Source organism: Carassius auratus, chromosome 6, assembly GCF_003368295.1.
Source record: "Carassius auratus strain Wakin chromosome 6, ASM336829v1, whole genome shotgun sequence".
Lineage (NCBI taxonomy): Eukaryota > Metazoa > Chordata > Actinopteri > Cypriniformes > Cyprinidae > Carassius > Carassius auratus.
Genome location: NC_039248.1, coordinates 16,084,144 through 16,096,193, shown reverse-complemented (window position 1 = coordinate 16,096,193; position 12,050 = coordinate 16,084,144). Strand labels below are relative to the sequence as shown.

General features: G+C 36.1%; 1 protein-coding gene across 2 annotated transcripts in view; it reads right to left on the bottom strand.

Annotated features, from left to right (window-relative positions):
• LOC113098461 (transforming growth factor beta receptor type 3-like) overlaps positions 1–12,050 on the bottom strand; it is a 109,161-nt gene that overhangs the window by 82,401 nt on the left and 14,710 nt on the right. For both annotated transcript variants that reach the window (XM_026263573.1, XM_026263565.1), the window contains one exon: positions 10,274–10,434. In XM_026263573.1, the coding sequence (XP_026119358.1) occupies positions 10,274–10,343 (70 nt within the window). In that variant the 5' untranslated portion in view covers positions 10,344–10,434. The remainder of the gene's footprint in view (positions 1–10,273; positions 10,435–12,050) is intronic.

The window sequence follows — 12,050 nt, the reverse complement described above, 5'->3', positions numbered from 1 at the left end:
TAAACAGGACTGTCAGTTGGATGGGATCGAACGGAAAAATCTGCAAAGAAACGTCTGTTGCCTGAGGCAAAGTATGCATGCAAAACTGTGGCCATAATAAACTTCATTATGCTAATGAATCACGCATTCCTCCACAATACAGTACTAAGGTGATGCTCATAATTCTACATAATACTTTCAGACTTCATTTTTAATAATAAGACAGATCATATATGTTTTCTATCAATACAGCAGTGTGACCATTTTTATTCACAATTCTACAATATAAAATAATATTTAATTAAAAACCTGGATATACTGTAAGAAGATGGCAATTTTTTATATTATGAGCAAAATATTCATAAAAATCATTATCCTTAATCTGCATCCAGTAAATCATTAATAACCTGAACTGCCATGATGGGCAAATATTGTTATTGTCAATGGGGGGCCTCTGAGTCAAAATGTAACCTTACATGTACATGCCTTTTCACAGTGGTGGATAAAGTACCTGAAAGCCATACTCAAGAAAAAGTACAGATATCTTACCAGAAAATGACTGTAGAAGTTGAAGTCAATGTTCAGAATATTACTTGAGTAAAAGTCTTAAAGTATTTGATATGTTGTACTTAAGTAAAAAGTGTTTTTTTATATTAAACATACTTAAGTATTGAAAGTAAAAGTACATGTAAATATAGTGTATATAATGTTTATACACAGCTTGTGAAGCAAGATTGTGTTCAGTTTTAACTCCTTCCATTTTGTATCTTTGGGTAAGAATAAGAAGCACTTGTACTTAGTGTCTTTCATTAAACTTGTATAAAATGATTATTCAATTTGTTATGCTGATATCTGGCGAAAAATGGCACTCATTATGTGATATAGTTTAAAAATAAGCTATATTAAATTATATGAATATAAAAAGCATACAGAAGCATTTTTGCCATCTACAATTTAGAATGCCTTAAATTTTGTACTTTAATAGACTATTAAATCCCATGCATGCACTCTGTGCTTGTTTTGGTGATATAGCCTACCGTATTTTCCGGACTATAAGTCGCATTTTTTTTCATAGTTTGGCTGGTCCTGCGACTTATAGTCAGGTGCGACTTATTTATCAAAATTAATTTGACATGAACCAAGAGAAATGATCCAAGAGAAAACATTACCGTCTACAGCCGCGAGAGGGCGCTCTATGCTGCTCAGTGCACCTGTAGTCTAACACTGAAAACAGAGAGCGCCCTCTCGCGGCTGTAGACGGTAATGTTTTCTATCGGTTCTTGGTTCTAAATAAATGCGACTTATAGCCCGAAAAATACGGTACTTGATAATGTCAGATCGCACATCATAACAACAACACTTACCATATTATCACAGATGATATACTGTATATCGCACAGCACACCCCAGCCTCGACTTAAGAGGAAAATTAAATCGACCACAGTTGTGCGAACACTTGTTTTTTTTGCAGATGCCAGACCACTGATTCGTCAAATCTGCATTCCTGCAGTCTGTTTCTTATTAATTTATTTTGTAGTAAGTAACAAACATGCTTTGGACAAATGTATCGGAGTATAAGTATACATTTTAATAAGTAAATGTAGTGGAGTAAAAGTTGGCAGAAATATAAAATCTCAAGTGCAGATACTCCCCAAAAAAAATACTTAAGTACTGTAACAAACTATTATTATTTTGTTACATCACACCACTGCCTTTTCACAATACATTTTATTAAAAAAGAAAACAACTGCTTATCAACTGTCACAAATGGTAACTTAGACTAAGAACCAAAAAATACTTTAAAGTCAAGATCTCAAAAAATCTTCTTACGTTGAAATCACAAGAAATGTCACTTGATATCTCAAGAGGTGAAAAAAAAAACTGAAAAACACAGAGTACAAATATTCTGTGTCAAAATGCTGTGTAAATGGGACTGTAGATATTTGCCCATGTCTTGTAGTAGGAGTAATTCTTTTATATAGATTCATATAAATTGTATAAAGATATTTCAGATTTCTTCAGGCAGTTTTAGCTACTTGTTCTTCGCACAGCCGGTATAAAAGGAGTTAACCGTAGCTATGATTCTTCCCGTCTTTTTCAATGAATTCACGGCACACTCCCTAGACCTCTCCAAATCGTGTGGCCTGTGTTTTTCGTTATCTTTTTTTTCCCTGCACTCTATGAAACACAATGGAAAATGCAGGGTCACCCCAGCTGTTCTCCATTAGGTTCCTGGCTGAGGTCGTCCACACACTCACTTACTGGCATAACGGTTGTGGTGGAGGGGAAAGAGATAGAGAGAGAGTATCAGACTGACTCGGAGAGATTGCGAGCCGCGGTGTAGAATGCAGTAACCTGTAATTAAGCCAATGGTGGCTTGCTGTTGCTATGTAAACATCCCTACACCTCTCCCTCGTGCCAACACAAGAGCAGTGAAGGAGTCTGGTTACTAACACTTAAATCACACAGCAACATATGGTTTAGGAAGGAGATCTCTCTCTCCCTCCTTCCAGTTGAGAGCAGCGCGTGGAGTGTGGTGGTTTGGATCGCTCTTCCTCCACAGCACCGCGGCTCAGATTGCAGCGGTTGTGCAATACAATTTGGCAGCCCTCATATACACACACACAGACGTACGCACATTTAGACGTAGTCAGTCACACAAACCATAAAACAGCACATAGATCATTTGTCCTCAAACATTTGGAGAGGCACTATTATAGTCTGTCTGATTTTGTGCCTAGTTCATATGAGAGGGAAAGCAGACGAGTCATTTTAAATGAGATGATGAAAATAAAATGCTGTTTGGTGTCGTTTCTCAGAGCAAGAGACTAAACAAACAAGTCTTTTACCCAGAAGGGCTCAATAATAGGATATTTTCCCCTTAATATTATTCTTTTTTTTTTAACTGCCAATATTGTGTGTGTGTGTGTGTGTGTGTGTGTGTGTGTGTGTGTGTGTACACAATCAGTCAAACCAAAAATTATTCAGACACCAGATATAATTTTTTGGATTTGTTTACTATTGGGTGCCGGAAAACTGTTGTAAATTAACTGTGATTATACCCAAAAATTCTTCATACAGTGGACTACCAGTAAAACTAAAAAATGCTGGGAACAAAAATATTGGGACACTTTGACCTGACCATGTTTTGCTTAAATGTTTTCTTTAATTGCTAATTGCCCACAGACTGACCAAAATTAAGCATTGCTTGGTAACTGGTTGACCTAAATTGGTATTATCTAACTGTGTACTTAAATTTAACAGCTGAATAATTTGTGGTTAATTGTTATCCTTTACATAGCCTTCCTTTATATCAAAGTAATCTGATATTATCAAAATTAATTTGTTCTGACACAGTTTAACTCAGAGTTCTTGTCATAATTCATTATTCTAATTATTCTGAAATTACACAACTATAAAGACTACTACATATATATATATATATATACACACACACACACACACACACACACACACACACACACACACTGTACATACACAATTATACAGAAAAATTAGAACTTTAAATAATTTTCCCACTATAAATTAAATTCACAATTGGGTTTTAAAAATTGTAAGTATTGATCAAAACCTCCTAGAAAACATATTTTTATGTTTAAGACATAAAAACACATGTACATTATCACTGAACTTAGTGAAACACACCTGACAGGACAACTACCTACATTTGTTTACCACTGGCCTTGGGCCATGACTATTGTAGAGCCATGCTTTGATATAGTTTATTTACAGTTTTGGGTCATTGGTCTCCCAAGCACCACAAGCCTTTATTGCTTTTAAATGAGGAAGAAGGACTGATCCATTTAAAGCTTTTCATGGAGCTGAATATAACTGCGGGTATATTTCTGTAAACTCACCTTTCAGCACTGATTCTATTCATGTCTTTGTCACATGACAGGATGGAAGGAAAGAAGAATGATCTGCATGGGGCCTACGGGCACGACAAACTGTCATTCATCCCTGTGAGCCGTGGGAGGATAAAAATGATGGAGCGCTGAGAGAAAAGCGAGGCGTTTCGCCCAGTTACATGAGCAGACGCGTGTTCCTGCAGCCGCCCCACAGGCCACACGCTCGGCCCTCGGCGTAACCAGCATCCTGCAAGAGCTGTTTTTGGCAAGTGCTGCAAATTAATTTCTGGAAGGATTTCTGCTCCTTTCTCCACCAAACCAGTGAAACCTGAGGGCTTCCAACAGCCGTGCCATCCCATAATAACAGGCTGTTACTAGGAATCTACAGCAGCTTGGCAAAATGAGACGCCAAAAAAAGGCAACTCAGACGTACAAAAAGTGCTTAGAAGGGAATGTCTGACAAATGAAGGGATGAAAAGAGAGAATGAGAAAGAGAAAATGAAGAACAGCTTATTTAAAAACACTTTTTAAAAAAGAAAGCTAATCCAAAAAAAGAAAATTCAAGCATCATATATTCAACATTTTACATATGTATACTTTTTCTTCGATGGGAGACTAACAGAGATATTTAAGTAAATGTTCAAGCTGCTCTATTCCATACAATTAAAGTGGATGGGGACCAGGCTGTAAAGCTCCCAAAAAAATTATAATAAAATAACAACATACACAATAACAAAAAGTTATATAAGTCACATAACTTGTGGTCATCCTCTGATTTTAATAAAAATTTTGTGTTCGATAGGGTTAGGAATTGTTAGAAATTTTCCGGTTCCGATTCCTGTTCCATTAAAACCATTAAACAACTATTAAAAAATAGTGGTAAGGAAAAATGCACAAAACTCAACTACTCAATGCTCAATAACGTTTATTACTTACTGTCAACTTAATTCAAAGGTTGAAAATATCAAAATGCAACATTTATTACAGTATACGGATCTGTCTAAGTATGGTTGGGTATTGTTAAGAATTTTTCGGTTCCATGAAAATGAACTATTATAAAGTTTTTTTTACTATTTTACCTTCTTTGAATGTAGTGTTGCTGGAAGTTAGTGAGTAATGTTGAGTAATGCTAGTCCATCAATCAGCATGTGCTTCAAAGTTGATGTTTTTTACACTATCAATAACATTTTGCTTTTCAGGCAGGAATAAACTGGTTGGCAAAATTTATATCAGTCTATTTATTTGTGGTCCAAGATGTCAAGTATGTATATTAATGACAATGTGGAACTATTTCTGGTCTTAGCTTGCTGCATGAGTCTTGTCACATGAGTTAGAACCATCCTGGGACGCACTGAGACATATCTTCTTCCTGTTTCGTCATATAGATTACACATTTCTCCACTGTCACAGGACACACAGCATTGAAGAAGAGACGTTTTGGTGACAAGGTCTCAAAAGACATGAGATGTTCATATATCACACCTCTGTCATCTTTATAATCAGATGACTAGAGCTGAACACAGGTTGTGACTGGCAGTGATCTGAAGTCCATGCGGAAAGGGCTCAGGGCTGCAGACACTTTGATGCGGCAGATTAGATAATGTCCTAGTTTTTAGAAAACAAGAGACTTCAGGAAGTCTCTGAGGCAGGCCGTTATGCTCTAAAACAAAAGGAAAAAGATTGAGTTCAAGACAAATATTGAGCATGCCAAGATCTGGCACTCATGAAGTTTGTTTAGACTCCGATTTATCAAAATCAACATCACCGTAGACAAGGGTTTGGGACAGCTTTGTCAACAATACTACAAAATAAACTTTAAAGGAAGAGCCTCAATAAATGCCCTCGAGGTAAATGTGCCAAAATGTCTGAGAAAGTACAAATATAAAGTGCAAAGCAACAATGCTTGCTCAAGAGCGCTAAAGGAAGCGGTAGGTGGGAATGTTTTCAGGCAAAACTACACTAAACTCAAGGGACGTACTGATACAGTGGCCATTGTCCTCCTGCTTCACCATCACTAACAGAAACCGTTCCACTGTGAGCAGCCCAATCTCACTTTCTGTTAGTGTTACGTGTTACTACTTTTTAATAAACATTATTCAAAAAGCAGCTCTTAAAACTGTATATAACCATATCAAACCCTAATGAAGGCTCATGTGCGGTCACTTGTTATAGCCATGTTAAAGGGTTAGTTCACCCAAAAATGAAAACTGTCATTAATTACACACCCTCATGTTGTTCAAAACCCATAATTCCTTTGTTTATCTTCGGAACACAAATTACGATTTTTTTTTATTAAATCGAAGAGCTCTCAGATTCTCCATCGAAGATGAACAAAGGTCTTACGGGTTTGGAACAACACGAGGTTGAGTAATTTATGACAATTTTCATTTTTGGATGAAAAATGTGCCCCTATTATGGGTTATCAATAACATTTTGGTTTTCAGCAAGGAATAAGAATGTGGGTTATGAAAGGTTTATATATTGGTTTTGGGAGTCCACAAACAAAAGGCTGACATGCATGCAAGGTCAAAAATCACTTTCATTGTCTTATAATATGCATTTGTTTTACCTTATTTGCTCAACGACTCCCAAACGATTCGCTCAATGATTCATTTTTCCAAACCCCTCCGTTGTGTGTCACTAATCTCTGATGATTTGTCCAAATGGTTGATTTCATTTCTATTTCATCTTGCCTGTAATGCCTCATAAAGCAGCATTTGTGAGTGCAGTTCAGCTTTGTGTACATCGTAAATCAGATAATTACTTCTTTTCAGCTAACTCAGAAGTCCACAGAGAAGTCTAATACCATTCAGATTAGGGCTACCACCAGTCCCTTAAAATATGGAATCGTCCCATATTTAAAGGTAAAATAATGCGTCCCGTATCAAATCAATACGGGACGCAATTTGTCCCGTATTTTACAAATGCCAACACATAGTTGAATCAACAAATAGGCATTGTGCACTGTTTATAATACTAATCGCAATTATAATGAAATCAATTTTTTGTTTCCATAGTGAAGGAATCTCCAGAACGTGCACTGTTAAAGCCCTTTCACACAACCACAGCATGCAGTAAACCTGCACGGTTTAAAACCTCTAGAGCTCACATCTGCCCGTTGAACACAAGGCTCTCCAGATGTAGGGCTGAATGGGAAAGTTAACAATGGATCTGTCCAGTAACTAATGATGAACGCGAAGTTTGCAGAAAAGCTTGCCCAAAAAAAAAGGAAAATGTAGTCATTGTTTACACACCCACAAGTTGTTACAAACCTGTAAAAATGTATTTCTTCTGTTAAGCATAAAAGAAGATACTCTGAAGAATGTGGGTAAGACTCTGATACCATTTTTCGCTACTATGGAAGTTACTGAGGACCAGCAGCTGCTTGGTTACACACATTCTTTAAAGCATCTTGTTTTGCGTTCAATAGAAGAAAGAACTTTATGCATGTTTAGAAAAACCTGGGTAAATTATGACAGAATTTTCATAATTTACATAAACATCCATGCTTCTAAAGGTATAGGCCTATTGTTTTATTAAAATTTGGGTAGTCTGTTTATATATTCCATACATTATCAGAGTTTAGTAGACATAATTATTAAATTTTTAGGCATTATTAGACTGATTATTTAATAGATTATAGGACTATTTTATGTTGTACCCTATTTATTAATTTATCATTTATATTAATAATAAATTATACATAATAAATAATAATCATATAAAACTTGGTAAAGTACAAAAAAAGCTAAATTATTTAGACAGAAATGGGACAAATAATTACATAATAATATAGTCATAATTTAAGCAACTTCACGGAAACTAATAGCAAAGTTAGGTAAGAATCAAGTCGTATTGCAGTTTGCTCGACTGTTAATATATAACTGATTTTAGTTGTCATATATAACACTTTTTCCCACAAACCATTGATTCAGTTTTCAAAACAAAGACACATTCCTCAAAAAGTTTAACAGCAAGTTACATATTAGGTGGCAAAACTGATGACACCCTAATTAGAATCTCTGCATCCTAACAACAGAGAGAGGAGAGAGAGCTGAAACAATCATGATCTAATTACAATACAGTATCAGTACATTAAATGAAAATTTCACCATTCTATATGTACATTTAACTGTACTTATTCTCAGCATTTGACTCAGTTTTCAATTTCATAAAACACTTTTTGCGAATCACAACACACAATTCTATATGTAACACAATAAATGCACAATTAATATTATAGGATCAAGGTGTTTGCAAATGTTTGCTTTTGAGATGCGTTTGTGCTATTTTGAATGCAGTGCTTGATTTTGCAAGAGATGCGAGGCATTTTGCATTTTGTGTGTGCAATTCTTGGGTTGTGTGTAAAGTTTTGAAAAAAATAGGCAACATTTTGAAAATGTAAGAAGGTGAAAAAAAACTAAAACAAACTGTAATAACTAGATTAAAAAGTTTGAAAGACAAATGTATGCTGGCTTGACTTAAAAGTCTTGTTTAAAAACGTAAATTTGGTCCGTTAGATGTTCTAGATGTTTGCTAAAGTGTTGCTAGTTGGTTTCTAGGATATTCTGGGTGGTTGCTAGGCTCTTGCTGTGTAAGATACTTTTTTTTTTAATGGAAGGGCGCTTTTTATTTAACTTCTTTTGGACTGAAGCAATGCAACACCCGCTGACTGCAATGATAGAACTTGAGAGATAAAAGACATTTTTTATATATAAATCTGACTGGATTTAACGAAAAGATGAAATAGAAATATTGTAGAAACTTAGTTTTCAGTAAAGTTGTAAAAAAGTGCTATATAAATAAACTTGAATTGAAATGAAAGATGAAAGTCATATACACCAAGGATGCCTCAGGCGTGTATAACGCAGCCTAATTTTCATATTTGGGTGAACTAACCCTTTAATTGTGATTTATTTAATGAATAAATAATTTATAAGAAATAATCCATCCCAAGAACCCAGACTTGATGACTGTCATCATTTTGCCTGTTCCTTATGTTTTTTTTTATGCTGCCATTTGTTTACATTCCCTTTTTTCTTGTCATGCAACTATCTGTCAGGCTGTTGTGCCAGAGGGGAACAAATCATCGCTCTTCTGAAGAGACTGAGCCAACAAGACCTGATCAATCACACAGATAGAGCTGCCTGAGTCGGGTTAGAGGAGGCATAGCTGACGTGCGGCACTGGTGTTTCAGGCTGAGAGATTGAGGCTGTCAGCACTTTCTTAATGCAAATCCCCCCGGCCTTTGCTCTCTGACAGCCAGATCTAGAAGACTCATGCTGGGAGGAACCGGGGAAATTCCGAACACAAGGGGCAAATTGTGATTGCCTGACAAAACAGGCAACACTGCCTCACTCTGTCAAGACAATGAGCATTGAGCAAAGCTTATCGAGAACACGCCCTTCGAAGAGTCTCTGCAAAGAACATGCCTCGTTTTCTAAATCAAGTCAAATATTGTTTAGTGTGAATTTCGTCATCAAAGTTACTGATGAAAATCTTTAGATGAAAGATGAAATGAAAAAAGCACATTATGATGGTAACTGACTCAAATACCACATCCTATAGCACAAGAGTTTTCTTCCAAAAACATAAAAAAAAAATACTGACCCCCATAATTTATGAACTGTAGTATATATACACAACATAATCTTAGAATGAGAACTTGCAATAATACAAAATCATACAAATGCACAAGTGACTTCACAACTTTGTAAAACATACCTAACTATAACAAAAATGAAAAGCTAAAGCATAAAGAACTTACAGAATCGTATTAGGTGTGCTTATTATGATGTAGAGAGCTAAGGTCTTCACAAGCAATCCAGGATAGTTTTCCATGGAGTTTTTGTTACATTTTGATTTATGGTGTTATTTTTTACCTTTTTAACAAACGAAATGTTTCTATTACAAAATTTAGATGCCATTTTTGAGTAAAGCTAACAGAAACTATTACTAAAACAAAAAAACGACGTAAAACAGACGCAGTCTATTATATCAAAATGTAGTTTATAGTTAGCTATGTGAATAACTACAATCACATCCCTATGCACTGTTCCAAACACTGTTGTTTCATTGAGTGGTTTGATATGTCAGCTTTTCGCTTTACCAATGACATGAGTTTGGAGACTACCTATTTGTTTAAACAAAGGCAGATGGGGTGCGTTTAGCACTGCTTGGTGATCAGAAATTTACACTTTACATAAAACACACACTTTAAACCATCAAAATCTCCCAAGTGTGCTTGAGCACTGGTATTCACTTCATCATGAGGCACTTTTGAAAGGCTGGTTAAAACACCTCATAAATTCCCAGTCTTTCCTTCATCTTCATAAGGTAACGTCATGCTACATTCACTCACTCTTGACCTCTCATTCCAAAATCCCAGGAGAGAGATGATGGGTTACAAGGACAACAGCGCTTACCTGCAGAGGCCAAGCTGCTGAGGGTCAAAAACAGGATGGTGGAGGGGCGGATGTGTGCCGTGAGCCACATGGCTGGAACAGAACGCTTTCCTGAAGTCAGACGTGGCAGAAAAAGTAGCAGCAGGGTGTCTTCTTGAACGGTCACGTCTAGCTCTGTAGAACTAGAGAGAGAAAGATGTCAGTCAGTGACAAAGCAGCGGGGGATTAGGGTCTTAATGTCACATCCTGTGGGCTCAGATGGGAAGAGACAGCAGGGCTCTGGTTGAGGAGGCAGCACTTGTTAATCTCAACCCACTAATTAAGCATTGAGCGAATGGTGGGAATAAAGAGAAAAAGAGACAGGTCATCCAACAACCACTGCAGTATCAGAAGAGACAGCTTTGCCATTTGAAAATATTTCAAATTAAAAAGTTATTTTAAATAACTGAAGAAAAACTTTTGATTTAATAAATACAGATTTGGTGAGCATAAGAGACTTCCTTTAAAAATGACAGCTCACATTTAATCAAAATAATAGAAATAAACAAGTGAACTTGAACTAACTTACATCCTGGTCACACTCTGAATACTGTACACTTGTTTCATAATAACTCAAACATGTCTAATCTCCAGAAAATGAAAAATTAATGCATAAAGAATTCACAGTATCAGGAAAATACTGTAAAATACTGTGAACAGCCACTTTTCAATATACATAGTGATTTAAATAACAAAATAAAACATATGCTGCAGTGAAGATAACAGTCAGGTTAGACACCTTTAACAGACGACAGCTAATAAACACAACCACAACTGAATTTGAGAGCGGAAGCGGCCAATCGAAGTTCACCAGAGGATGTGCTAAAGCCAACATATGCCACACCAGTAGAGTTTAAATACAGCATGCATTATCCACATTAAGTTTCACTTAGTCCACTACCTGAGAAAATGATGCAATAATAAACATAACATCTGCATCATGACAGATATTGAGTCATTACATAAAAACCTTTCAAACTTTTCTACACTGACATTCAAACATTTACGTCTGCTCAGAGCCTCTGAAATGTCACGTCAGACTCGATTCAGTTCGTTTAATTCCATTTTGACAAAGTGAACTTTTTGAAAAGTGAAAATAAAAAGTTTTCCATGGCCACCGTCCCAACTCTATAATACACTTTCAATGTTTTTTAAGTAAATAAGGGTGATTGTAGGTCCAAACGTCAGCAAAACTGATCTTAAAAGCAATTTTCTATTATTTTCAGACAGTTTATTATTATAAGTCCAAAAAATGTTTTCATATTTCTAAGAATTTAGTGTTCAGAGTGTGCAAGACTCCAGTTTGTGACTGTTGCAAAACTCAACTCGTCATTGCTGCCTCTCTGATGTTTTTTTTTTTTTTCATTAGCTTGTAAAGATTACATATTACGAAAGTAGCACCTTCCCACACCGTGTGCGTAGATACATGTACACATGCAGGCTAATAGCACTCTCAAACAGCATCACAGGTTTGTCACACTAATTTACTGAGGCAAAACCAGGCAATGGGTTTAGCAGTTACCCCAGAGTATTGTGGAGAATCAATATGTGTAAAACTTACACAAAGTTGCACAGTGGCACAGGTGGATTAAAACCTCAAATGTCAATCAGAACATTTATCAGTGGTTAAAAACAACCACATGCTCCACTGGGGGTGTCCCCAAGAGAGCAGTAACGAAAGCCACAACTTCATCAGCATCTGAAACTATCTCTAGCTTTCTCTCTGCTTCTTGCTTTCTACTATCTTTCTGCCTTTTTC